Genomic DNA, 27,571 nt, shown 5'->3' with positions numbered 1-27,571 from the left:
ACCACAATTCAAAAAGACACATGCACCCCAACGTTCATTGCAGCACTATTTACAATAGCCAGGTCATGGAAGCAACCTAAATGCCCATCAACAGATGAACGGATAAAGAAGTGTGGTACATATATACAATGGAATATTACTCAGCCATGAAAAGGAAAGAAATTGGGTCATTTGTAGAGATGTGGATGAATCTAGAGACTGTCATACAGAGTGAAGTAAGTCAGAAAGAGAAAAACAAATATCGCATATTAATGCATATATGTGGAACTTAGAAAATGGTACAGATGAACCAGTTTGCAGGGCAGAAATTGAGACACAGATGTAGAGAACAAATGTATGAACACCAAGGGGGGAAAGCAGCAGTGGGTGGGGTTGGTGGTGTGATTAATGGGGAGATTGGGATTGACATGTATACACTGATGTGTATAAAATGGATGACTAATAAGAGCCTGCTGTATAAAAAAATAAATAAAATAAAATTCAAAAGAAAAAATAAAACAACAAAAAAAGAAAATTACAGCCATTATAATGTCTACCAAACATTTGTATTCATATGAAAACAAATATTTTAACAATTTCATATTAACAAATATTAAGCCAGAAAAAGCAAAAGGCAAAAGTATGTGCATAATATGATCTCAAATATGTAAATAATATACATAGAAAAAAGACTAGAAGAAAATATTCTAAATATTAACAGGATTGCTTGTAGTTGGGAAGATTATGTTTTTTAAAAAATCATGGTTTGCACTCTTTCCCAAATGCTCTATAATTCACATACATTATTTCCTTTTTTTTTTTGGCTGCACCATGCAGCACACAGCATCTCAGTTCCCCAACCAGGGATCAAACCCATGCCTCCTGCAGTGGAAGCATGCAGTCCTAACCCCTGGACCACCAGGGAATTCCCATGTACATTATTTCTATAACACATGTTATTGAAATCTTTTAAACAATCCATATGTTCTGATTAATTGCTAGAAATTTTCAACCTCTGCCTGATTTTATTAATTCCAGAAAAAGATAATAAATCAAGTGAGCCAGAATTTCCACAAGAAGGGGAAGCTAGAAAAGAAAGCAAATATATTATAATTTTGTTCCAGGATCTGAGTACTGATGGAGAAATCCCCCAGTTGTCGAGCTGTACTGAAATTCCATTAATGTCATCACACTCCTCTCAATGGTACCAGAACTTACAGAGGGCTCTGCTGGTAGCAGGGGGTTACAGAGTCTCTTAACCACTTGGGTACCCATCTTCAGAGTCCCTAGAAGAGCTGGATCAGGGCCACCTTAAAATAGGAAGAGAAAGATCCATGCCAAAATACAGGTCAGGAAAAAAATTCCAAAAGTTAAACCAATTTAGAGGGGTCAGGTTCCTGCCCCAAGCCTACCCATTTAAGTCATCTGGAAGTATGAAAAAATAGGACCCCAGTGAGCAGGAAATCCAGCCCAAGGTAGTATAATTACAACAGGGCTATCACAGTGGCATTTTTAATACTAGTGACTTAGGTTTTAATAGTAATAAGTAAAGACAAGTGCTTCCCTATCAGTCAAGCAAGAATGCATTTTCCTTCCTCCCTAAATGTATCAGTCTGTTGACAGAAATAATCAATAAACAATCTATAATAGAAATAGAAAAGAGTTTTATTTGAACCAACCTGAGGACTATAGTCCAGAGATAGCTTCTCAAATAACTCTAAGGAACTGCTCTGGAGAAGCATGGTTTTCAGCACAGTTTTAAATCTTGTCAGAACAAAGAACATCAAACAAATCAGAGAGTCGTTCCTTCAATCTTTCAAACAAACAGATCAGCATGTACACAGCAAGTCAGTATGGCCTTGGCCCCTGGGAAGGGAGTCTTATCATCGAAGGAGTAGCAGCATTGGTGTCCCAGGAAGGGAGGCATTTAATCTTTACTTTTAACATGGCTATTCTTTACTTCTAGTCAATGCACCCTTTTCTATAATGATTAAAGCAGATGTACAATGTATGTTTGATAAGCCACAAACAGGCTGTTATAGTTAGCACAAAATTCAAGTTAAACTATGTATAAGCCATAATGACTTTCCCATACCTCAATATGTGAAAATTTCTTCCGTTAAGTCACAGATCATAGGAAGGATTCTGAAGACGATGAGGAGAAATAACCGGGAGCTCTGCTTCTGGCTCACTCTTCCCTTCATCCTCAGGAATTCAGTTTTAACCTAGAAAGGCAGCACTTACATTCCAAGGCAGAAATTTTTATAAAGCACTTGAAGTTTATAAAGTGCTATCACCTATATCAACTTATTTGACCAGCATAGTAAACAACCCTTGGAAAGCGAGTTCATTTTATTACCCGCAGCTGACAGGAAACAGGCTAGTGTGTTGTTCTGCCAATTAGTAGTGCAGGCAGTGTTCTAGCCACCTCTCCTAAATCCACTTGCACTAAATCTGTGCCAGAGAACAGGCCTAGAATGGTGCCTAGCGGTGGTGGTGATGATCATGGTGACAGGCATCATTTGCGCACATACTATGAACTCTTCCAAGTGCTTTAAATTCTCACAAATACTCTAAGTACTTGATACTATTATTTCCAACTATTTTTTGTGCTGTGATTCCATTTTTCAGTACTCTATCCATCTTAAGGAATCTTCCCTCTCAGGAGCAAACCCAGGGGCCACCGTATTTGGAGAGGATGGTGTGCAGCTTGAGAACGGGAAGTCTTCAAGCTCCGAAAGTCTGAATCAAGAACTGCACACTAAGAACCTGCAAAGCTTGGAGAGGGTTCGGAACCTGAAACTTCCACCTCCTTCTTCCCACCACACTCTCGCCCCTCCGTTTGTCCCCAGTTCTGGTCTGGAAGCTCAACCGGTGGTAATAATACTTTCCTGGTAGGTACCCGCCACCTTTCAGCACCTACCTCTTAAATCGTCGATGTGTGGTTCCGCCTTTCTGTCCCCAGCCCTTCTGAGCACGGCCTCCTCCTGCTATAGCGTCGCCTCTGCGTGCCCGCTGCCATGGTGACGGCGGAGGCCTGCCCGGACCGGTCCCGCCTCCAGCCATCCGTAGCCAGCCCTGGTCCACCCGGGCTCCGCCCCATGCCTGCTCAGACCCCGCCCCCTGCGTGTCCAGCCTCGCCTCCTAATGGCACAGAGCACAACCTCTGCGGGCCTTCACCCCGTCTCTTGCCGGCCCGGACCCCGCCTCCCGACTGCCAGAACCGCGCCCCCTGCCCGTCTAGATCTGCCTCTCTCTGGCTCGGACTCCGCCTCCTGATAGCCAGAACCTTGTCCCTCTGCCCGGACCCCGCCTCCTGCCGGCCCCGACCCCGCCCTGGGAGCTCTGCCTTTTGTAGATGGGAACCTGCCGCCAGTCCGTGCAAACTACTGCCTCCGGCGCTCTACTCCGGCCGCAGCCGGTAGTGCGGCAGAAAGTGGCTGGCCTTCCCTACTACCCTGAGGCTGAGTGAGACCCGCTGTGCTTCGAAGAGCCCGCAGACCTCCACCCAAGAAAACACACCAGGCATGTTCCTTATGCGATTTATTGATCCTAACGGCTCTGCACCCGCGAGAGAAAACAGTCCAGCTAAAGGGAGTTTCTGGGCCTCGCAGTGCTGTCAGCATCTGTGACTTGACGTCCTTGTAATCGATGGTCAGAAGACGCTTGCTCCATGCCTCAGCCCCTGTCCTCATTTGTTTGTATAGGTCTGGGACCCTTGACCCAGCCACTGAGGAAATTGCCCAAGACAGCCGTAGAAGCTGTGTACGAGAGCTCTGAATGCTTTCCAGAGCACCTCTTCTTCTTCAGCTTTGGCGTTTAAGGTGTGTAGAAGGGATACCATCAAATTAACTCCAACAAAATCAGCTCAAGTGCAGATGCTTCAAGGGTAACCTGTTCTCTCTGCACTTTTCTAGAGAGCAGGAGCAAAGGAGGGGGCAAAACCCTACCTTCCCGCACACTCAGCCTAGCCCCCTCATTTTGTAGAACTCCATCCACCCCCAGGTAACCCAAATACAACCCCAAGCTAATGGTGGCAAATAAGAGAGAGGCTTAGGGAGAGCGCAAGACTGGGGCCCTCAATTCCAGGGGCTCTGTAGTTCTAAAACGTGTCCGCCATCCCTGGGCTGCTAGCCAGTCCCCCAAAGCAGTAGATTCTCCCCACAGCCATAGTGATGAAATGATGCAAGCAGGTCCATCCTCCCCAGGGCTCATACTAGGGTCCCGTTCTTGCTGTCATAGCGGGGTGTGGACTGGGGGAAGTAAAGCGTCGCATATTCTGTAGCATTTTCTAGCTGTAGGTGCTTCACCTCCTGGGCAGAGCGTGTCTGGGTTAGGCTGCACAATTGAATGTCTGCATAGTGTAAGCTGCTCTCCTCCGACATGAGGCCTTGACTCATCTCCTGAGACACAGGCTGCTTTAACACCTGCTCATACGTACGTCCCGTTGGGTCATGGCCCTGAGAGGAATGGACAGCATTAAGGGAGATTCTTGACTTGGTTTTGCCCCTCACCTCCAATGCAGGGTCTATTAAATGACACTTTGCTTTGCTGCTTTGGGGGATGGAGGAAGATGGGCAAAACCAGAAACTTCTACAGATGACTGAGACGTTTCTGTCCCAGGATGGAAAAGCTGAGTCCTGGGATCCCATGTCTGAGCAGCCTCCTGGAAGGGACGGAGGTTGTTATTACCTTTGTGCCATTCTGTTGCTGCTGCTGCTTTAATGTCCGTCTTGCTTGGCTCCCTGAGAGGAAGAAATCCGACTTAAATCCACCGACTTAAATCCATTTTCTCTTCCTGTCTCTACTGAGATTGCCTTCTTCAAATCTCTGTGAAATTATTATGGTGGGCTTCTAACTAATCTCCCTGCCTCTGCTCTCATCTCTTACTTCTACCATTCCCACATTCAAACTCCTTAGCAGAGTATACAATCTGGCCCTTTCACAGTCTGCCCGTAATATCTTCCATCCTATTTTTTCACTGGCCCCTAACATAGTTCAACAGGCATATGTTGAGAGCCCACTGTATGCCAGGCTCTGTGCCACATTCTGGGGATAGAAGGATGAGTAGGCTGTTTTCTCCTGTGCAGGGGAGCTTGCAGTCTACTAGGGGAGACAAGTAAACAGACTATTACAGGGCAATATGGTAAGAGCTCAGCTACACCAAACATTTGGTCACTTTCCATAAAGTCACTCTCTTCTCTTGTCTTTCTTTTCTCTGCATGAGATAATTTCCCGGCCTAAAATACCCTCTCCTCCCTGCTCCTCTTCCAACTTGTGAACTTGCTATTATTCCTTCAACATCGGTGTTTTCTCCCCTTCTCTCACAGCATGAATCTGGTGCTGTTGGGAGCACTAGTATCAATACATGGTATTATGGTTACTTGTTAACGTGTATAATACGTGGTATTATGGTTACTTGTTAACATGTATCTCTTTCTCAAACTTGATTTTCAGTTCCTCTAGGGCCGAGACCATGTGCCCTTCCTCTTGTGCCTCTCTGCCTCCTTGGAATCCTGCCTAGTGCTTCATATACAATATAAGGGTTGAATAAATTTTTGCTAGATGAATGAAGGAATGAGCAACCAACCTTGCCACTCTGAGATAATGGAAAGGACGAGACTCAGAGTTTCAGAGCTGGTCTTGAACACAGTAACCTAACGATTCTCTTTGGTGTACTATCTCCCTTTAGCCGCCCCCCACCCTATGCCCCTTCTAAAGACACTGGTTCTCTTATCTTCTTTTCTCAAATTTGCACTCCCCCTAGCATCCCCCACCCCACCCCCCCAACACCCATTACCCATTTTCTTTTTCCTCTGGAAAGTTGATGGGCAGCTCCTGTGAAAGGAAAAACAGATCACTCATGTGTAAGAGCCTGGCCTCTATCTTCCCTCCTTCATCATTTGCTCTGTGGTCTCCTTAGCATTCTGGTAGGATGACCTTCCCTCACCTCCCTCTAACAAAGATTCACCCTGAGCCAGTCCCAAAGCATTTATCAAGGGTACCATAGCTCTCCCAAAGGGATGGTTCTGGAAGGTGGAATGGTACAACTGACATAACCAAACCCAAAATACAGCCTCAGGCAACCAGGCGCTACATGCCAGGTATGTAGCTGGGTTGAGGGCTATTCTGGGATTGTCTAACAGGCTAATCCCAGCAGAGGGTAAGGGAAACTGGCCAAATAATGGGATATTCCTGGATTCAGAGACCCTCTTGCTTCTTCTCTGGTGTCTCTCCTTCAGGGTCTCTGCCAACCTGGGGTTCTCATTCCGGGAGTCACAGAAACTGCCACAACAAGGGCTGACTAATTAGAGCCCTGCACAGCCCTTTCCTAACAGGTGACCTCCCGCCCTGCTTTTTTGTCCTTGTTTTTAATTAACAGAGAAAGTGAGAGATGTTTAAGCTTTAACATCCATAGCACAGGAAGCTCTGAATTTGGTGAGTGACTCAGCTACATTGCCCTCCCTGCAGGACAGACCTCTTATACTAATTTCTGAGCCCCTGGGGTCCCCGATGGAGCCAGTGTGTCTACGTGATTGTCAACTGTTTGATGGCCAGAGAAACAACACTTGTCTGAGGAAATAGGCTGAATAGTTTGTGGCTTACTCCGGATGCTTTTTCTTGCTAGTACATTTCCAACTGTAACAGAGCCAACCCTATTTATCTGACGTCTGTCTCCCCAAGGAAGTTTCCTTCTTTTGCTAATTAAAAAGAAAGAGGGTGGGGACTTCTAAATCGTGTTCATTTTACTAATATAGAAAAATCAGGATTTTTCCACACATATCTGTCAGAGGTTTGTGTTTTGGTTTGATTTTTGGTTTTACTGCAGCTTGCTGAGCTGAGAATAGTTTGAGTCTCCATTTGAACACTAGAGGTGGTTCAGAAGAAAAGCTTTGAAACTATTTCTGGGTCTTTCTACTTCCTCGTCTTCCACTTTAGCTCTTCCTTTCCTTTACCACTGCCTAGTCATAGCCTAATCCCAGCCTCTAATTCCTTGCCCCTGGTCACTACTGTCTTCCTACTTACTTCTACTTTAACAGATAAAGAGAATATTAATTCTAAAATAACGTAGACTTGGGTGACTCAATTTTAGTGAACAGAGCCTGTTCCCACGTTGGATGTTGTACAATGCCTGGACACGGCCCAAATGGAATATTCAGCTAGACTCGCGGGTGATAGGATTTTATTTTTAGCCCAGAATTAAGGAAACCAAATGGGCACTCTCCTATATTGGTAGTAGGAATAAAAATTGGTGCAGTCTTTCTAGAATGCAATTGGCAATAAGTATAAGAAGCCTTAAACGTCAATGTGTGTACCCTCCGATGTAGCAGTTCTAAGCAATAATCAGACAGGTGCAAATATGGAAGCTCATTGTAGCATTATTTATAATTGCAAAAAATAGGAAATATCCTAAATGTCCAACATTGGGAACTAACTAAATAAATGGCATCTCCAATCAATGGAACATTATACACCAATTTAAGAAAGATGTTATGTTGGAAGAACACCTAATAGCATGGAAAATTTTCCTCTTTATTAAGATAATATAAAGGTAATATGTTTGGGGATAAAAACTATGTATATAGGCATTTAAAAAGGATTACATGGAAATACACTAAAATGTTCCTGTCATCTCTGGGTGCTTATATTTATGGTTGTTTCTTATTTTCTCCTCTTTGGTGCTTTCCGAATACACAGTGAATGTGTATTACATTTGTAATCAGAAAAAAAAATTTTTTTAATAAAAATCTCAATTGTCACAGTGTCTTTAAGTTTCTGAAGTTTATTGAGATAATGAGAAATAGAGAAGAACAATATTTATCCAGTCCTACTAATATTTTAAGAGGAAAAAATATATTTTGGTTAGAATATCTGGTGTAGTGTTTCTAGCCAGGCTCTAGAGTCTGATTGACGGTGTCAGACTAGCTGTATGACCTTTAGCAAGTTTTTTACGTCATTAGGCTTCCATTTTCATTTTATTTATTTAAAAAATTTTGGCCATGCCACATGGCATGCGGGATCTTGGTTCCCTGACCAGGGATCGATCCCAGGCCCTCAGCAGTGAAAGCATTGAGTCCTAACCACTGGACCGCCAAGGAATTCCCTCCATTTTCTTATTAATAAAATGAAGATAATAATAGAACTTAAGACTCATGGGATCATTGTAAAATTTAAATAAAATAATAAATGTAAAATACTCAGCTAGGTGTCTGGCATATAATGAGTGTCAATCAAAGCTGACTACTATGACTACCACCATCTGAGGAAGAAATAACCAAAAATGAAAACTATGAAGACTTGGGAAGAAAGGGAGTGAAAGATGCTTTACACCCCCTTCTCTGGAAGTTTTCATGTTTCTAGATGTCCCATGTCTATAGGACATCTCAGAGTTTAAAAAGTGCTGTTCTCATTTTATAGATGCCCTAGAACTTTGGTACCTTACTCAAGAAGGCAAGAACCAAATTTCCTATTATTGCTATGTCTTCTGCCTCTATCACTATGCCTGATACACATAGGTGTTCAATAAAATATTTGTTTAATAAATGAATGAGTAGTAGGAACAGGACTTGAATCCAATGTACTGACTCCAAATTATATGTGCTTTTCAATGTACCTCACCTATCTCTCTAAACATAATGATACTTTATTCATAAACAGGACACCCTCAAGACAGATGCAGGCATGGAGTGGTAGAGCTAAGAAGGCAGTGGACAGGATAAAACTAGGCCCATGGGTTTATAGTATTAAAAAGAAACAACAGGCCGAGACTTCCCTGGCGGTCCAGTGGTTAGGACTCTGCACTTCCACTGCACAGGGCATGGGTTCGATCCCTGGTCGGGGAATTAAGATCCCACATGCCAAGTGCAGTGTGGCCAAAAAATTAAAAAAAGAAAAGAAACAACAGGCCTCAAATGGTGTTGCTTGTGCTAAGCTCATACCACCAAACCATGGCTTAATACCTAGCCTAACAGGAGTTTCAACCTTCCCCAGGAATGTAGTCTTAAACGTCAGTTTGGAATTTTCTGGTCAGCATCAATGAGATAATCTGCCACACAGACCTTTTCCATCACCCAAAGGAAGATGAGGTCATCTGCTCTTCCCTTGATCCCTTCCCCCTTCTGCCTATAAAAGCCTTTCATTTTGTACAGCTCCTCGGAGCTCCTTTCTACTTGCTAGATGAGATGCTGCCCCATTCATGAACTGTTCAATAAAGCCAATTAAATTTTTAAAATTTACTTGGTTGAATTTTTGTTATTTAACAACAGTGATGACAATCCTGGGAAAGAACAATAAAGACAATATGATTCATTTATTGTGAGGCTTTCACATATAATCTGCTCTTCAAGTCTGTGATCTAAACAACACAGGTTGTGTTATCTACATATTACACGTGAGGAAAAAGAGAAGTTACAGAATTTGCCTAATGTCACACAGCAAACAAGTGTGAAAGCTATATTCAAATATTGTATGGATATTCTCATTTCTGCCCTTTTATTTTTTATTTTATTATTAATTATTTTTACTTCTACCCTTTTTTTTTTTTTTTGCGGTACGCGGGCCTCTCACTGTTGTGGCCTCTCCCGTTGCGGAGCACAGGCTCCGGACGCGCAGGCTCAGCGGCCATGGCTCACGGGCCCAGCCGCTCCGCGGCATGTGGGATCTTCCCGGAACAGGGCACGAACCCGCGTCCCCTGCATCGGCAAGCGGACTCTCAACCACTGCACCACCAGGGAAGCCCACTTCTACCCTTTTAAATAAACATTTCTCCAAAGTTGATTTGCTTGATTCAGGAGGCAGTATTATGGCATGATTATAAGTATGGGCTTTGAAGTCAGATAAACTTGGGTTGGAATCTTGGTTTGTTTGCTTACTAGCCATGTGACCCCAGACAAATTAGCTAACTTCTCTGAATTTCAGCTTCTTAGCTGTAAAATGGGAGGAGTAAGACCACATCCCTCAGAATTGTTGGGAAAATTAAATGAGATTATAAAGTTCCAAATGCTACAATTATTACCATTATCTGGAGGAGAAAGGAAGAGAATAAAGGGAAAGAGGAGGCAGAAGAAGACAAAGAGAAAAAAATGTCAATTTACCATTCCAGCCCTGTCCTAGCCGTTGGACAGACAGCTGGCTTGGCTGTTTTTTGAGGTTTCCTGAAAGGAGGGAGCACAGAAGGGGTGCTGCTCTGGTGTTTGCCCCTGGAGGTGCCACGTGGAGGAGGTGCCATGTGGAGAAGGTGACAGTGGGAAGTTGGCAGAGCACTAGCTGCAGGCTCTCTCTTATTCTTGGGACCTTCATGTCCACCAACAGAGACCTTACCCTCCGACCCTTCCCCCTACTCACCAGCTTCCCCCGCAGCCGAGCCGGTTTCCCATGGTGCTCTGTCTCCCAGGGAGCCCAGCTGTTTTGCTATAGATAGGGGCTTGTGCATTTCCTGGTTCCCGGTTCAGCTTTCAGTAGCAGCTCCCAGGGAGTCTCCGTCAGGGTCAGATTTCAACCTAACAGGTTGGACTTTGGAAGCCACCTGCTGGAAAGATTCCCAGGTGACTGCTCCCAGCCAAAGGGTAGAGGAACACACACGGGCTCCAGGTGAGAGCAATCTCACCTTCGGGATTTGGAGCTGCTTTGATGAAGCGTTAACTTTTGAGCTTCAAGCTTCAGTGAGAAGAAACCCGAGACAGAAAAGGGCTCTGGGTTTCCTTAGGAAATGTTTCTCTACTACTTCACACTGTCATTGAAATGTATCGTCTATAATAAAGAGTCTTACCTATGTTTCCCCAGCAGTAAGCAGGTCTAATTGAGTTTCACTTTCAAGGTAATCGGTGTCAGTCTCTTATTATCCTTGTCCAGAATCTGGGATTGAATACTGGACTCTTTGGGAAACTAAAATTTAGGGAAATGTATTCCTTTTGTATTCTCCCTTGCTATTGGAATTAATGTGGGCAAATCACTTTTTTCGAGGACTGTAAAAATGGAGGGCTGAACTCATTACTTAATCCCCTTTCTGGTCAAAAATCATATGATTCTATGATTGGAATGGTCTCAGCACTTCTTAACCACTCACTTCCCCATCCCCAGTACAGAACTACGGAATCTCCATTTAACCTCAACTCAGCTTCTCCTCCAATGACCTGAAGCTGATTCATTCCACACTCACTGGCAACTAGGATGAAGTTGAGCAAATTCCTCTGTAGAAAATAGGGGCTCTAGGAGAATTTGTGGAACCTGTATGGCTTGTCTTCAGTGTTCCCACCCCCTCTTTAGTGTCTTGTTCAGATGCCCAGTTATTTGTGTGTCCCTTATGGATGTTCAGGACCCAGCACTCAGCCCTGTACTCCACGGAGGGTACCCTGGACGCTTCATTCCTCCCCATCTTCTTTCCTTATGAAAAATGGAGATAATAAGAGTCACAGCCTTGTAGGATTGTGGTGAAGATTAAATGAGATAATGTATGTAAAACTCTAGTCCAGGGCCTGGCACATGGGACCCTCTCAGTAAGTCCTAGCTATTGTTATTATTATTACTTCTTTTTCTCAGCTAATTGTTAGATGGTAAAGCATCTTACTTTATTGTCTGGTGATGGATCATTGCACTAGCCTCTTATTTCATGGCCGTGCTTCTCCCTGGCAATCCATTCTGTACTCTACCATTAACTGTATTCTTTTCATCCTGTTACCCAAACTTCTTAGTTTGGCACTCAAAGCCCTCCACAATCTCGGTCCCTTTCTAGCTACTTTCTCTAATTTAAAGAAAAAATTTAAAGGAAAACATGTGAGATTTTTATATGACCAGAAATTCCAAAGGAACCAACACTGTGTTGTGGTGGCCAGAAAATCTGATATACCCAAAGCACCATTAATAGAAGTCTAGAGTGATAAACAATGGTATTGATTATTCCACTGAAGTCTGTACCAGTCAGTCCATGATTGGAATAATAATTTTAGGTTTACATGTTGCATTTCAAGTTACAGTGTCAAGAGGCAGTCTATTGAAGAGAAAGTTGTCTGAGTTATAAGTGGTATGGAAAGTCCTATAAAATATGTTTAAAAGAATTAGGCATGTTTAGTTGGGAAAGGGAAGCTTTTGGAGGACAGGATGGTTACTTTTAAATATTTGAAGGGACTCTCAAGTGAAAGAAGGATTGCATTTAGTTTCTGGACATAACCTGAACCAATGGGCAGAAGTTACTGAAATGCAGATTTTGGATCAATGGAAGGAAGAATTTATAACAGATGTGTCCAAAAAGAAAATGAAATGGGCTACCTTATGAAGTTCTAAGCCCTCGGTCACTGAAAATGTCCCAGAAGTTGGCTAATAATCTTCAAAGTATTTGAATGGGATGGGGATTTGGACAAAATCAGAGGTTTCAAATTTTTTTCTAGCTAAGGAACACTGTCTTTTAAATGAAGCTCAGGTAACAATTCCTACTACGAAACAGATCAAAGTGAAGCTGTTCTGGTTGAAGTCTGAATAGGATCCTTTTACAATTCTTTTTCTTCTCAGCTAGACGTTAAGATGCCTGAGAGTAGACAACAAAGGAGCATAGTTTTAAATTTATATTTACAATGTATAACCTCCACAGTATATTACTTGGGGTTTAATTTGTTGAATGAGTGAACAAAAGAATACATCAATAGTTATTTCTCTAAGGCATGCTTTAATTTTTAATAGATGGCAATCCTTTAACCAAGAATTGTATTCTTCAAGTGAGGGTTCTTATCCTGGGTGTCCACAGATTCCCTAAGAGGGGCATATGAATGGATCTCAAGAGCTGTGTGAACCTATTCAAATTATATGCCAAATTTCAGAGCATGTGTGTTTTTCTGGAAAGAGGATCTGTTGCTTTTATTGTCCATAAAAAAAGTTAAGAATCAACCACTTTAATGGAAGAATTTCAGATATCCATCACAATCTAGTAAAAGATATATTTGGGGGCAGGGAGGTCTTCTGGACACTCCTCAAAGCATACACATGCATGTTCTATTGATTACAGAGAGCAATTAAGAGGTCAACCCCCCCCCCCAGGCTCTCCTGAATACATCATACCCCTAGTATTAAGACTCTACTTCCAAAGGAAGTTTCCCTGGCCATCACCACCATACCAATAACCCTAGCTCCCCTGCATTTAGACTTGGATTGGGTGGAGTGATGCAGCAATTCCTCTCTTTGGGATGTTTCAAGGTTAGAAACAAATGCTTTCTCTCATAGGCAGAGGGTTGGGAGGCTTTGTGATTTAGTGACAATGGCAGAGGCTTCTGTGTCTGTGCCCCTGTGTCTGCATACTCGATCCCTCAGAATCAGAGACCATTTACAGTGGACAGACCTTAGTATGGGAAACCAGGGCTTTAGGCAACTCTGCAGCCAAAAGCTGATTTCCCAACCCCTACCCAAAACAGGCCAGACAGTCTGGAGACCCTTGTTTTTGTGTCTCTAATCACCAGCTCAGACAGTGCCCTCTGGGCTGTTTGGATGGCATATCCCTTTTCCCTCCCAGGATCACTCTCTCTTTTGTTGCATTGTGAGAAAATTATGGCCAGGAATTTGATCTGGAGCCAGTGTCAGCTTCCAGGTGTGATCTCAGCATCCAAGTGTGAGCTCAGGGTGCTATGACATTGGGTACATCTAACTGAGGACCTTTTTGTCTAGCTGTCCTTTTTGTCTCCCTCCCTGCCCATCCCATCCTCCAGGCCACAGAATAGGGAGCAGCACAAATAAGGCCCTGAGATTTGGGTTTATTCAACTCCACCCAAAACTAAATGAAAACACTATGACACGTCCCAAGGGACCAAACCATACATTGTGACCATGCACTTTTCCCTTCCCCCAAGGATGCTGCTACCTCTGGGGTGGTGAGCAGCTAGTCCTATCACCGCGGGAGCTAGAAAGGGTGCTGGCTCTGTGGCACTCAGGGCTCAACACTGGCTTCCTCCTCTTCCTCTGGATCAGGAGGTGCAGGGAGCAGGGAGATGTAGACCTCATTGACCTCTGTGTCCAAATGTCGGCCACCCCGAGGCGCCTCCAGGTTGAGGATGCCATCATGGGAGAGAGCAGCGCGGACCCGCCAGGGGTCAACATCAGCAGGCAGGACGTAGGTTCGGCAGAACTCTCTGGACACGAAGCCATGGCGGTCCAGGCGCTGGGGGTGCCGGGCAGACACCTCCAGTAGGTTGTCTACAGTCCTCACGGTTACCTCATCGGGGGTAAAGTGGCTCACATCCAGAAACGCCTGGAACTTGCCCTCACTGAGCCGAAGCTCAGAGGCCCCTGCCCTGCCGCCCTCCCCAGCTTGGACAGCCCGGGGCCGGACATAGTAGCCATGGTAGAGGGTGGGGGTCAGGATCTCTTCTGGCAGGAGGCCTGAGGGGCAGAGAGAGAGAGAAGGCAAGAGTTAGAATGAGGGAGGATGGGGTGGGAAGGAGGGCGACATGAGAGCAGATCAGGAGGTGAGGCCTCGGGAGAGCTGGAGGGGAGTCAGGAGAAGCAGGGAAGGGGAAGGAGGGGTCCCAGTGGCTGGAATGAGGCGGCTGGGGAGAGGAGATTGAGAAAGGGAATGAGTTGGGATGAAGAAGAGCAAACCAGACAGGGTCTGGGTGGTTCGCAGGGGAGGCATCCCGAGGGGAGCAGGGGCAGGTATCAGAGCACAGCGGGCAGCAGTCCGCACCGAGGTCAGTAGGAAGGGAAGCGAGCCCTGCCCGGAGCGGGGTGAGGGGGCAGTCTGGGGTGGGAGACGGCTCGCCCCAGGAGTTCAGTTAAGCCCAGAGTGGGGTGGAGGCCAGTATCATTGGGAGGTCAGCCCAGAATTTCAGCAGGTGGGGGTGGGAGGCAAGGGGGTGGCGTCCGTGCCATACCTTCCCCGAAGCGCTGCTCGCCCAGGCGGCTCGGGTTGGCAAACTCGTACTCGGCGGTGGCCGGGTGGGCATGTGGCACCGAGCGGCCCGACATGGCTGCAGACCCGCCGGCGGCCCCGGCTCGAGGTGCGGCCCCAGCAGGCGCAGCAGCACCCCTCCAGCTGCCGCAGAGCCCCAGCGCACTTGGAGGTGGGGGCGGGGTCTACACCACCCAAAATAGTGCCGAGCCCGGTGGGGGAGGGGCGGGCAGCGCCCGCGTCGAGTGTGTGACCCGCGTCGCCTGGACCCCCGTCCCCTCCGCTGCACACCCTTCAGCTGTCACGGGGGGCCCCCCCGGGGAGGACAGCTGGGGGTCCTGGCTGCGGAGCGAGCTGGGGAGGGGAGGCTGGTGCCGGAGGCCCCGGAGAGACCACGCTGAGACCCTCCCAAAGAGTTTGCACGTTTTCCACGCCCCTCTTCCCCTCCGCAGTGGTAGGCAGCCGGCGCTCTGCTTCATCAAGCTCCCCTGGATTTACTGTTCTGCCAGGCCTGTAAAGTGAACGACGCAAACAACTTTCTCCCCTTTCTCTGGGGTGGGGTGAGGGGCCTTCTTGCCTAGGTTAAGGTCAGGGTCCTCTCTGAACCCAGGGCGACCCAGGGCACCACGTGGAAACCTGCCGTTGACATGTTGGTGATCACTACTCTCCTTCAGGGACCCACAAAGAGTTAATATCCTGGGGCCCAGCCTAGGAAGATTCCAGTTCCTGCCCAGGCCCAAGATAGTCTCTGGCCGCATTCCCTTGGCATGCTAGGCTGCAGAGGAGGAGGAGGGGCCCACTGCCCGCCCGCCTGGGATTCCTGCCTCAGTCCCAGCTCCAGAGAAGGGGGGCGGGGGGTGCCATGGGGTGCGGACAGAAAGCGAGTAAAACAAGACCAGGACAAGTCACTGGCCAACTCAGACGTGTTTGTATTTCTCTTTTCTTAGCTCAGTGAGTACTGGGTATGTGTCACACTGCCAAATCCCCAATCACAAGTCTCCATGAACGGGCAGTGAGCTGGGATAATAAAACCCCTGACATCACCATTCCAGAAGCTTCAGAAGACTGCGTATATAAGGGGCTGGCTGTAGCTGCGGCTGAAGGAGCTGACCAGCCAGCTGAGTCCCCACACTCACCTAGCCACCATGGACATCGCCATCCACCACCCCTGGATCCGCCGCCCCTTCTTTCCTTTTCACTCTCCCAGCCGCCTCTTTGACCAGTTCTTTGGCGAGCACCTGTTGGAGTCTGATCTCTTCCCAGCTTCTACTTCCCTGAGCCCCTTCTACCTTCGGCTGCCTTCATTTCTGCGGGCACCCAGCTGGATTGACACTGGGCTCTCAGAGGTAAGTCTCCCCTCTGCCAGGACAGGTGAGTTCATTCTGGAGCCTCCTGGAAGCGTCTCCATCCACTGTCCTTTTCCTCCTGGCCTAAATCTGACTAGGTCTAAGGGTCCCAAGTGTCTTAGGCTCTTGTGTGTCCTGCAGTGAAGAAAGATGAGGTCCCTAGTTCCTCTCTTCCCCAATCACCTGTTTGTATTCGATGCACCTCTGTATCCTTATTTATTACATTTTTTCCATGTGTTATGAAGATCATTCTCTGTCCCATCTTCTAAGTAGGATGTCCCTTTCTGGTTTAGTTCATAATGATCTACAGGGAAAGAGCTGCCTTTGCTCAGACTCCTTCGCTCACCTCTTCTAATACCTCACACTCCTGACAAATACTATCATCTCAAGTTCCAGAGCCAGGAGGCAGTCCTACCTCATCCTGAGCTTTTCATCCCAGCTGCATGGAGCTGGAGACAGCAGCCACTATTTTCTTCCTTTCTATTCCCCCTTCTATGATTTTCTGGGTTTCTCAGGGCTGTGACAGGGCACTGGCCTGGGTCCAAGCCTAATGAGGATAGAAGGTAGGTCAAGTTTAGGGACCCCCCTCCACTTGTCCTGAGAGGGTAGGAGAATGGGGCAAACAGATAAGATTGATAGAAGATGTCACCGATAACACTCTGGTTTAAAAATATTCAAGAGTGAGTAAACAGGAGCCAAGTGGGCAAGGGCTTTGGAAGGACAATCAGAGCTAGCAGAACATTCCAGATTGAGTGGGTGGGAAACTTGGCAGAGACCTGAGTAAGAAGAAGGGGCCTTTGTCTCACAGACAAATGACAAGGCCAGGCATTGGGTCAGAGAAGCCATGCCCAGACCCATCCTTGTGATTTGTCCCCTGGGTGGTCTGTCTTCTTCCCTGTCCCTGTAAATAAAGTTTGGCCTGATGACCAAATGGTGTGCCTTGGGTACCACTGTGGTGGCACCCCTGAACTAGAGAGTCATGTTTATTCAAAAAGGGATTTTTAGCTAAAACGAGGAGGATAAACTACCTGGAAAGAAAGCAAGTCTGCAGAATGAGACTGTACTAGTGTTGTTCATATTCCTACTATCTTTTGTCTTCCCCTCCCCCACCTTGCTATTTCCAGATGCGGCTGGAGAAGGACAGATTCTCTGTCAACCTGGACGTGAAGCACTTCTCCCCAGAGGAACTCAAGGTCAAGGTGCTGGGAGATGTGATTGAGGTGCATGGAAAACATGAAGAGCGCCAGGTACGTAGCTGACTTTCTCTTCTGCTCATTCATCCAGCGCGTACTATATGCCAGAGACTGCCATCAGCCCCTGAGGCTGGAAGCATTCCACTCCTAAGCCATAAGAGTCAAGAACAGGGATAAACCTGTTGTTGTTATTGTTGTTGTTGTTTTGGCCAGAGAAGTGATCTTTGTTTGTTTTGATTTGATTGCCTCAGATGGGATAGATGGGATGTTAACTTCCTGTTTAAGCCAGTGGTTCTCAACCTTGGGCACATTAGAATTGCGAGGGGAATTAAAAAAAAAAAAAAAAATCCCAGGGCTTCCCTGGTGGCGCAGTGGTTGAGAGTCCACCTGCCAATGCAGGGGACACGGGTTCGTGCCCCGGTCCGGGAGGATCCCACATGCCGCGGAGCAGCTGGGCCCATGAGCCACGGCCACTGAGCCTGCGCGTCCGGAGCCTGTACTCCACAACGGGAGAGGCCACGACAGTGAGAGGCCCACGTACAGCTAAAAAAAAAAAAAAAAAAAAATATCGCAATGCTCAGGCATATCCCAGGTCAGTTAAATCAGGATTTTTCAAAGCTCCCTAAGGGATTCTAATGTACAGTTAGTCAAGGTTGAAGACCACTGATTTAGGAGTAGTGGTTGTCAGACATCTGATCGCTTTATATAATTACATTAACTGCATGCACTTGGAAGGCCCTTGAATTTGAGACTTTTCTTTCAGATGTTTTGGAATTCATTTCTCGTTAGCCCATCTTAATGCTGAACTACTTGCTTTGCCTAAGCTTCAGAGCTCTACTCACCTTCTAATACCCTAGACCCATGTGGAAATCAGTTGAGAGCCTGTCTGGATAAATGCTTGAGATTCAGCAGGTGTAAAGGTTAGGGTCAGAATTCTTTAGCCAAATTCTAGAGAATGGAATAGCTTTTCATTACTTTCTGGGAGAGTTTTTCAATGAGTTTGCTTCCTACCAAAGGCAGTGAAAGTGCGGAGTCCTTACCACTGGACCGCCAGGGAATTCCCACCTCAGAAACTTGTGCATCAAACAGTATAGTGTGAGGTCCTCAAGCTGTTTCAGTTTTGCTTGTATGATTCAACTCTAGATCAGAGCCTCCCTGGAGGGAGTCTTTATTGTTGTTGTTGTTATTATTAGGTCTATTGGTCTGGAACCTTCTGGAACATTCCTGAAGAGTCAGGACAATTTCTGGGTTTCCTCAGGGACTCAAATCTTCAAAGCCAGATGATATTCCAAATCGTGTAGGCCCAAAAAACATTGATCTAAACCTCTGGGAAATACCCCTGAACATGTCCATGCCTGAGGGTTTAGAGAGCTATGAAGTTTTGGCTGTTCAGACTTCTCAGACTCTCATTGGTAGGAGTGACCACCTAGGCAATTTCATCTTAGCCCCAAACAGAACAGCTATTTAGCTTTCTCTCATGTTGCCATGCATTTGGCCACACCTAAGGGGAAGGAGGATGTCTGAGTTCTAGGCAAGTGATGCTATTTCCTGTTCTTATCTCTCTACCTCTTTCCTTATTCTCTTGGATTAGGATGAACATGGCTTCGTCTCCCGGGAGTTCCACCGGAAGTACCGGATCCCAGCTGATGTGGACCCTCTCACAATTACTTCATCCCTGTCATCTGATGGCATCCTCACTGTGAATGGACCAAGGAAACAGGTCTCGGGCCCTGAGCGCACCATTCCCATCACCCGTGAAGAGAAACCTGCTGTCACTGCAGCCCCCAAGAAGTAGATGCCCTTTCTCTAACTGCATTTTTTAAAACAAGAAAATTTCCCCACCAGTGAATGAAAATCTTGTGACTAGTGCTGAAGCTTATTAATGCTAAGGGCAGGCCCAAATTATTAAGCTAATAAATATCATTCAGCAACAGATAACTGTCTTGTGTTTGAATATTTTGTAATAATCATCACATATGATTTAGGGGACTCCAGGAATATTAGAGTCAGAATGACTGTTTCCAGCATTTACTCATGGGATAAATTTAGCAAGTCACTTAAGCTTTATGGTCTTTAGGTCTTCCATTTATAACATGGGGTACTGATTTGTACACTAGTTGTAAGGAGTAAATTAATGAGAAAAAGGAGGTAAAGCCCTTAGCAGAGTTCAAGGAATATTAGTTCCTCTCCTCCCTCTTTGATTTTGGCCCTCAGTTCCAATAACAAACCTGAATGAGGTCTGGATGACAATGCATAAAAGGCCCTAGTGCGTCTCTGAAATTAATCATGTCACCAGGGAGGAGATGGTGTCCTCAACTTTGACATTTTGCTACTGATAAGCATTGCCTTCAGCTGATTCACAAGGTGGACAGGTGATTATCACAATAGGACAAGTGATTATCTCCAAACAAGCCTCTCAGGTGTAGTCCCTTAATTAGCCAGTAACACCTATTAAAACTAAGACTGGGGAATATACAATCCATTGACCCACAATTTAAAAAGTTTAACTTTTGTTTTTTATTTATTTTAAAATATTTATTTATTTAAGCCACTCTGGGTCTTAGTTGTGGCATGTGGGGTCTTTAGTTGCAGCATGTGGGCTCTTAGTTGTGGCATGCATGTGGGATCTGGTTCCCCAACCGGAATCAGAACACTGGCCCCCTGCATTGGGAGTGTGGATTTTTACCCACTGGACCACCAGGGAAGTCCCTTATTTTTTTTATTTTTTAAATTTTATTGAAGTATAGTTGACTTATTATACAATGTTGTGTTAATTTCTGCTCTTCAGCAAAGTGACTCAGTTATCCACATGTATATATATATTTTCATATTCTTTTCCATTTTGGTTCATCACAGGATATTGAATATAGTTCCCTGTGCTATATGGTAGAACCTTGTTGTTTATCCATCCTGTATATAGTAGTTTGTATCTGCTAATCCCAAACTCCCAATCCTTGCCTCCCCCATCCCCCACCCACAGGCAACCACAAGTCTGTTTTCTGTGTCTATGTGTTTGTTTCTGTTTCGTAGGTATGTTCATTTGTGTCATATTTTAGTTTAGTTTTTTTTTTTTTTGGCCACACCACGCGGCATGTAGGATCTTAGTTCCCCGACCAGGGATCAAACCTGCACCCCCTGCATTGGAAGCATGGAGTCTTAACCACTGGACAACCAGCAAAGTCTCTTTTCATTATTTATTTATTTATTGGTGTGTCATATTTTAGATTCCACATATAAGTGGTATCATATGATATTTGTCTTTAAAAGGTTTAAGAATTACAGTGAATAACAACAGATCAATAAGTGATCATATTATTTAGCTTAAACAAAGACATACTGCTCTACAAAAACACCTCTATTTCACTTTTGTGAGTCTAGACAAACTTCTGATTCAATTAATGAAAAATAGCCCTGGTATAAATGTTTAGAGACAACTCTTATTTTTCCTGCACCCTCTTCCAGCTGATTTCTGATTTCTCACAAGGACTCTTTCCTTCACAAAACCTACAATTTGGGGATTGGCCATGCTTTTAAAATATGACACATGAAACAACTGTCGAAAGTTTTTATGTTGTAGGGGTGTGGAGCTAGGACAATATACATTGCAAATCTATACAGGTTCAAAAGGTTTTATCTTAAAAAACAACTTCCTAATAGTCTGAAATGCTGTGATCTAGCCAGAAGTCAGATTTCTCTAAACTTAGAGCCAATTTTTATGGCTGTGTAGCAGACGTTGTTGGCTGCCTAAGTAACCTATTTACCACCTTCAGTCTTGCCAACAGCACCCCAGATTGGTTTAGGTATCCACCATATTCTTTCTCCCAAGCTCCAGCCAGAGTTGGTCTAAATCAATCACGGAAATTCCCTTCCTTCTGTAGGGATTAGTCTTGAAAGGGCTACAACCCAATTATGATCAATGAGACAGGAAGGAAATTCGCTATAGATGCTTCTTGAAAAGCTTTTTACCTTTAAAAAGACTTGCCAAAAAAGAGACAGGGAGGGAGGGAAGAGGGAGAGGGAGAGAGACAGCGAGAAAGAGAGAGACAGAGACAGAGAGAGAGATTGATTTTTTTTCTTCCTCTGCATGTTGGAGCATGAGAATGTGATACTCAGATTGCTGTAGGCATCTGGAAATCATGAGGGAGCATCCATGATATACTGATGATGGCTGAGCAAGAAGATGGTAAGACTCCGAGACCTCGATGGGTCATTGAACTGCTTAACTGGTCACCTTTAGAGCTTCCTTACTTCACAATGTCTTATTACATCTCGTTTTTGTTTAATCTTTTTTGATGAGGGTTTTATGTTACTGGTATGCAAAAACATCTTAACTGATTGAGGCTGAATTAAGTAGTGTAAAAAACTGAAGAATGCCCTGGAAACCATGTGTCAGCTTTAATCAATTTAGTGAATTACCAGATTTCTCAAGCAGACATAATCTTAATGATTTGATCTTAAATGAATCACACTTTGTCTATTAGAGTATGATATTTATGTTTTTGACAAATTTGTTCAGAATGTGCAGGGTCACCTTTTTTGTTTATTATTACCATCCCCAAGTTAGACTAGTTTTTTGTTGTTATTCTTTTCCAGATCACATGCTTTGCTATAGCTATTTGTTCACTGCTATTAGTATAGGACTTTTCTAGTCTAGCATATTTGAGGGATTTTTCTTTAGCTTTATAGCTAGCTCTTCCATAATTCTACTTCATTCCCTATGTCTGAATTATGCCAGAAGTTTGTTGAGGCAATTTTAATTAGCATTTATTGTTTTTTAATATGAGCTAACATTTATTAAGCACTTACTATTAGGTATGCGCTGTGCTAAGAAGCGCTTTACCTTTTTTAAACTATCATTTTTTTAAAGAAGAAATCTGGGAAATGTGTGTAGAGTACATACATATAATTTCAATAAGATGTAACATTTAGAAACCAAATGGATGTTTTGCCTAATGGTTTGGGAATGATACATATTTTCATGCTTAGAAAAATCCTATTCTATTTAATACCTCACATTTTATTTGAATATTGCACTGGATTTGATCTTTGCTTTGAAGATTTACAATGACTATTTTTTTGATGTATATATATTTTAATTAATTTATTTCTTTTTATTTTTTTGACTGCATTGGGTCTTCATTGCTGTGCACGGGCTTTCTCTAGTTGTGGCGAACGGGGGCTACTCTTCGTTGCGGTGCACGGACTTCTCATTGCAGTGGCTTCTCTTGCTGCGGAGCATGGGCTCTAGGCACGTGGGCTTCAGCAGTTGTGGCTCGTGGGCTCTAGAGCACGGGCTCAGTAACTGTGGCGCATGGGCTTAGCTGCTCCGCGGCATGTGGGATCTTCCCGGACCAGGGCTCGAACCTGTGTCCCCTGCATTGGCCGGCGGATTCTTAACCACTGCGCCACCAGGGACGTCCCTTACAATGACTATTCATTCAAGAATTATTTGAGTGCCTACCATGTGCTAGCTACAAAAATAAGAAATGCTTTTTTGCCCTAACACAATTAAAAATTGAGCAGAAGAACAGGCAAGTAAAAAGACGTAGATTTCAAGTTTCTACGATGTCCACTCAAAATGTCTGTTATGGGGACCCTTAAGAGGATTACCTACTCTGGACATAGAAGGAATCCTGGAGATGGTTACCCCTGACCAAATTTTTTAACATCTTTATTGAGATATCATTCATTACTATACTATTTACCCATTGAAAGTGTACAATTTCATGGTTTTATTTATATTCACAGAGTTGTACATCCATCACCAAAGTCAGTTTTAGGACATTTCATTAGCCAAGATGCTAACTTATGCCCATTAGTTATCACCCTCCAATGCCCACCCCTCAGCCCTAGGCAACCTCTAGTCTACATTCTGTCTCTGTGTATTTGCCTATTTTGGACATTTCATGTAAGTGGAATCATACAATACGTGGCCCTATGTGACTAGCTTCTTTCACATAGCAGAATGTTTTAAAGTATCCGCCATATGGTTGCATGTATCAGTACTTCACTCCTTTCTATTGCCAGATAATATTTCTTTACATGGATCTACTGCCTTTTATTTACCCATTCATCAATTGATGGACATTTGAGTTACTTCTACTTTTTGTCTATTATGAATAATGCTGCTATGAACATTCATGTACTAGTTTTTGTGTGGACATATGTTTTCATTTCTCTTGAGTATATATCTAGGAGTGGAATTGCTGGATTATATGGTAACTTTCCATCTAGCCTTTTGAGGTACTGTCTGACTATTTTCCAAGGCAGCTACCCATTTTTAAAAATTAATTTATTTTATTTTTATTTATTTTTGGCTGTGTTGGGTCTCTGTTGCCATGCACGGGCCTTCTCTAGTTGTGGCCAGCGGGGGCCACCCTTCATTGCAGTGCCCAGGCTTCACTGCAGTGGCTTCTCTTGTTGAGGAGCACGGGCTCTAGGCGTGCGGGCTTCAGTAGTTGTGGCTCGCAGGCTCTCGAGTGCAAGCTCAGCAGCTGTGGTGCACGGGCTCAGCTGCTCCGCAGCATGTGGGATCTTCTCGGACCAGGGCTCGAACCAATGTCCCTTGCATTGGCAGGCAGACTCTTAACCACTGCGCCACCAGGGAAGCCCAGCTGCCCATTTAAAATTCTCACCAGCAGTGTATGAGGGTTCCAACCTCTCAATATCTTCACCAACAGTTATAATTATTTATCTTTTTGGTTATAGACATCCTAGTGGGTGTCTGACTGAATTCTTAATGGTTTATAGGACTTAGCAAGGTTAAGAGGGAAGAAAATGCATCTAGAAGGCGGAACAGCATGAAGTGCCCAGGCAGGTATTGATACTTATGTTTGGTTGGAGCACTAGACATATGAGAGGGAATGTGGGAGATGAGGAACAAGTGTCAGAAAGTAGAGAAAACTCTGCTAAGGAGTTTGAAATTTATTTTGAAGGCTATAAAAGCCAGTGAAAGATTTTAACCAAGAGAGTAGCATGATCCACTCTGCATTTTTAGACTTAATCTGGGAGCAATATAGTGATTGATAAATACAGACCAACATGGAAAATAGAGACATCAACCAAAAGGGTAAGAGCGAGAAATAATGGGAAAGTGGAATATGGCAAAGGCGATAGAGATGTAACAAAGAGGGACATAATCAAGACATAATGTGGAGATAGAATTTATAGGGCTTGGTATCTGTTTTAATGGGAAGGATGAGAAAGGGGGATTCAAAATAATTCCTTGCTTTCTGTTTTTGACAACTGTGTGAATTTATTATGCAATATGTAATATTAAAAATAAGAAAGAGTGGTTAAGACACATAAAAGAAAACTATGGAATTCACCAAGATATGAAATATATAAGATGGACAAATTTGAGACTGAAGATTATGAACTCAGTTGTAGGTATCAGGAAATTACCTCAACCATATATGAAAAACCCACAGCTAACATCATACTCAGTGGTGAAGATTGAAAGCCTTTCCTCTAAGACTAGGATCAAGACAGGGATGTCCACTTTTACCACTTCTATTCAATATATTATTGCAAGTTCTATCCAGAGCAATTAGGCAAGAAAAAGAAAAGCATCCAAGTTGGAAAGAAACAAGTAAAACTATTTCTATTTACAAAAGACATGATCTTACATATAGAAAACCCTAAAGATTTCGCCAAAAATATAAATTAGAACTAATAAACAAGCTCAGCAACATTGCAGGATATAAAACCAACAAACACACAAAAATTAGTTGCATTTCTATACACTAACAATGAGTAATCCAAAAAGGAAATTAAGAAAACAATTCCATTTACAATAGCATCAGGAAGAATAAAATATTCAAGGAATAGTCGAGGAATAACCTCGACTAAGGAGGCAAAAAACTTGTACACTAAAAACTATAAGACATTGCTAAAATAAATTAAAGAAGACATAAATGGAAAGACATCTATGTGCATGGATTGGAAAACTTAATATTGTTAAGATATCAATACTAGCTAAAGTGATCTACAGATTCAAAGCAATTCTTACCAAAATTCCAATAATGTTTTCTGCAGAGATAGAAAATTCCACCCTAAAATTCGCATGGAATCTCAAAGGGGCCTGAATTAGCCAAAACCGTCTTGAAAAAGAGGAAAAAATTTGGAAGATTCACACTTCCTGATTTCAGAACTTATTACAAAAGTACAATAATCAAAAAATATATACAATAATCAAAAAAGTGTGGTACTGGCATAAAGGCAGACATAGACCAAGGAATAGAATAGAGAGCCCAGAAATAATCTCTTGCATATATAGTCAAATGATTATTGACAAAGGCACCAAGACCATTCAATGGGGAAAGGACAGTCTTTTCCCATGGTGCTGGGAAAACTGGATATCCACATGCAAAAGAATGAAATTAGACCCTTACCTTATATAATATACAAAAATTAACTCAAAAAGGATCAAACACCTAATCATAAGAGCTAAAAGAAGAAAACATAGAGACAAAGCTTCACAACATTGATTTTAGCAATGATTTATTGGATATGACACCAAAAGTTTAGGCAATAAAAGAAAAAATAGATAAATTGGACTTCATCAAAACTGAAAACTTTTGTGCATCAAAGGACACTATCAAGAGAGTGAAAGGACAACCTACAGAATGAGAGAAAATATTTGCAAATCATAGAGTATCTGATTAGGGATTAGTATCCAGAATATATAAAGATATATAAAGAACATGTACAACTCAACAACAAAAAAGCAAACAGCGCAATTCAAAAAGGAGCAAAGGACTTGAATATACATTTCTCCAAAGACAACATACAAATAACTGATAAGCACATGAAAAGATGCTCAAGATCACTAGCCATTAGGAAAATACAAATCAAAACCACAGCGGGATACCATTTTACACCCACTAAGATGGCTATTATAAAATGAAAACAAACAAACAAAACACCAGAAAATAAGTGTTGGTAAAGATGTGGAGAAATTGGAACCCTTGTGCATTACTGGTAGGAATGTAAAAAAGTGCAGCCACTATGGAAAACTGGCATTTCCAAACTGTTAAACAGAATTACCATATGATCCAGCAATTCCACTTCTGGGTATATACCCAAAAGAATTGAAAGCAGGGATTCAAACAAATATTTGTGCACCAATGTTCAGAGCAGCATTATTCACACTAGCCAAAAGGTGAAAACAACCCAAGTGTCTATTAACAGATGAATAGAGAAGCAAAATGTGGTATTATACATACAATGGAGTATGACTTAGTCTTAAAAAGGATACATGCTGTAACATGGATGAACCTTGAAAACATGCTGAGCGAAATAAGCTAGAGACAAAAAGAAAAATATTGTATTATTCCACTCATATGAGGTACTTATAATAGGCAAATTCATGGAGACAGAAAATAGAGGTTACCATGGACAAGAGAAGAGGGGAATGAGGAATTATTGCTTAATTGGTACAGAGAATCAGTTTGTGATGATGAAAAAGTTCTGGAAACGGATAGTGGTGATGGTTGCACAACATTATGAATGTATTTAATGCTACTGAATTGTATACTTAAAAACAGTTAAGAGTTTCCCTGGTGGCGCAGTGGTTGAGAGTCCACCTGCCGATGCAGGGGACACAGGTTCGTGCCCCAGTCCGGGAAGATCCCACATGCCGTGGAGCAGCTGGGCCCGTGAGCCATGGCCACTGAGCCTGCGCATCCGGAGCCTGTGCTCCGCAACGGGAGAGGCCACAGCGGTGAGAGGCCTGAGTAACGCAAAAAAAAACCCAAAACAAAACAAAACAAAGTTAAAACATTTTTTAAAATTTATTTTTTATTTATTTTTGGCTGCATTGAGTCTTCATTGCTGCAGGTGGGCTTTCTCTAGTTGCAGCGAGCTGGGGCTACCCTTCGTTACAGTGCGTGGGCCTCTCATTGTGGTGGCCTCTCTTGCTGTGGAGAACAGGCTCTAGGTGCTCACCTAGAGCTGTATTGGGCCACAGTTGTGGCACACAGCCTCAGCAGTTGTGGCTCATGGGCTTAGTTGCTCCGTGGCATGTGGCATCTTCCTGGGCCAGAGCTTGAACCCGAGTCCCCTGCATTGGCAGGTGGATTCTTAACCACTGCACCACCAGGGGAGTCCCAAAATGGTACATTTTATGTTATGTATATTTTATCACAATAAAAGATATGCTGAATCAGGCTCCTGGATTTTAGACT

At 43.7% G+C, this 27,571-nt stretch overlaps 4 protein-coding genes across 5 annotated transcripts in view; 1 reads left to right on the top strand and 3 right to left on the bottom strand.

Moving 5' to 3' along the window:
* DIXDC1 (DIX domain containing 1) overlaps positions 1 to 3,024 on the bottom strand; it is a 73,983-nt gene extending 70,959 nt beyond the window's left edge. The window contains exons 1-3 of one of the 2 annotated variants that reach the window (XM_033434613.2): positions 2,903 to 3,024; positions 2,075 to 2,204; positions 1,198 to 1,289 (exon numbers count right to left, since the gene is read on the bottom strand). In XM_033434613.2, the coding sequence (XP_033290504.1) occupies positions 1,198 to 1,254 (57 nt within the window). In that variant the 5' untranslated portion in view covers positions 1,255 to 1,289; positions 2,075 to 2,204; positions 2,903 to 3,024. The remainder of the gene's footprint in view (positions 1 to 1,197; positions 1,290 to 2,074; positions 2,205 to 2,902) is intronic. The other variant, XM_033434618.2, reaches the window with a different exon arrangement.
* A 483-nt stretch (positions 3,025 to 3,507) lies between these two features.
* C8H11orf52 (chromosome 8 C11orf52 homolog) lies at positions 3,508 to 10,455 on the bottom strand. Its single transcript, XM_004273412.3, has 4 exons — positions 10,324 to 10,455; positions 5,780 to 5,817; positions 4,672 to 4,724; positions 3,508 to 4,439 (listed from the first exon to the last, which is right to left on the bottom strand). Exons 1-4 carry the CDS (start codon positions 10,353 to 10,355, stop codon positions 4,191 to 4,193), a joined length of 372 nt encoding a protein of 123 aa, XP_004273460.1. The 5' UTR covers positions 10,356 to 10,455; the 3' UTR covers positions 3,508 to 4,190.
* Positions 10,456 to 13,694: 3,239 nt separating this feature from the next.
* Positions 13,695 to 15,500, bottom strand: HSPB2 (heat shock protein family B (small) member 2). The gene is made up of 2 exons (XM_004273413.4): positions 14,829 to 15,500; positions 13,695 to 14,337 (listed from the first exon to the last, which is right to left on the bottom strand). Exons 1-2 carry the CDS (start codon positions 14,920 to 14,922, stop codon positions 13,886 to 13,888), a joined length of 546 nt encoding a protein of 181 aa, XP_004273461.1. The 5' UTR covers positions 14,923 to 15,500; the 3' UTR covers positions 13,695 to 13,885.
* A 241-nt stretch (positions 15,501 to 15,741) lies between these two features.
* Positions 15,742 to 19,322, top strand: CRYAB (crystallin alpha B). The gene is made up of 3 exons (XM_004273414.4): positions 15,742 to 16,191; positions 17,316 to 17,438; positions 18,976 to 19,322. Exons 1-3 carry the CDS (start codon positions 15,991 to 15,993, stop codon positions 19,177 to 19,179), a joined length of 528 nt encoding a protein of 175 aa, XP_004273462.1. The 5' UTR covers positions 15,742 to 15,990; the 3' UTR covers positions 19,180 to 19,322.
* The last annotated feature ends 8,249 nt before the right edge of the window (positions 19,323 to 27,571 follow it).

Source organism: Orcinus orca, chromosome 8 (genome assembly GCF_937001465.1).
Source record: "Orcinus orca chromosome 8, mOrcOrc1.1, whole genome shotgun sequence".
In the NCBI taxonomy this organism is placed as follows: Eukaryota; Metazoa; Chordata; class Mammalia; order Artiodactyla; family Delphinidae; genus Orcinus; species Orcinus orca.
The sequence above is the reverse complement of the archived record's forward strand: the minus strand, read 5'-3'. Positions and strand labels throughout refer to the sequence as shown.

Excerpts from the sequence above, each read along its gene's own strand:
- C8H11orf52 (XM_004273412.3), bottom strand. The coding sequence starts at position 10,355 with ATGGGAAACCGGCTCGGCTGCGGGGGAAGCTG. Across the intron at positions 5,818-10,323 it reads CTCGGCTGCGGGGGAAGCTG|GAGCTGCCCATCAACTTTCC; the intron begins GTGAGTAGGGGG and ends TTCCTTTCACAG. Across the intron at positions 4,440-4,671 it reads AGCAACAGAATGGCACAAAG|GGCCATGACCCAACGGGACG; the intron begins GTAATAACAACC and ends CATTCCTCTCAG.
- HSPB2 (XM_004273413.4), bottom strand. The coding sequence starts at position 14,922 with ATGTCGGGCCGCTCGGTGCCACATGCCCACCCGGCCACCGCCGAGTAC. Across the intron at positions 14,338-14,828 it reads CGAGCAGCGCTTCGGGGAAG|GCCTCCTGCCAGAAGAGATC; the intron begins GTATGGCACGGA and ends TCTGCCCCTCAG.
- CRYAB (XM_004273414.4), top strand. The coding sequence starts at position 15,991 with ATGGACATCGCCATCCACCACCCCTGGATCCGCCGCCCCTTCTTTCCT. Across the intron at positions 16,192-17,315 it reads TTGACACTGGGCTCTCAGAG|ATGCGGCTGGAGAAGGACAG; the intron begins GTAAGTCTCCCC and ends TGCTATTTCCAG. Across the intron at positions 17,439-18,975 it reads GAAAACATGAAGAGCGCCAG|GATGAACATGGCTTCGTCTC; the intron begins GTACGTAGCTGA and ends CTCTTGGATTAG.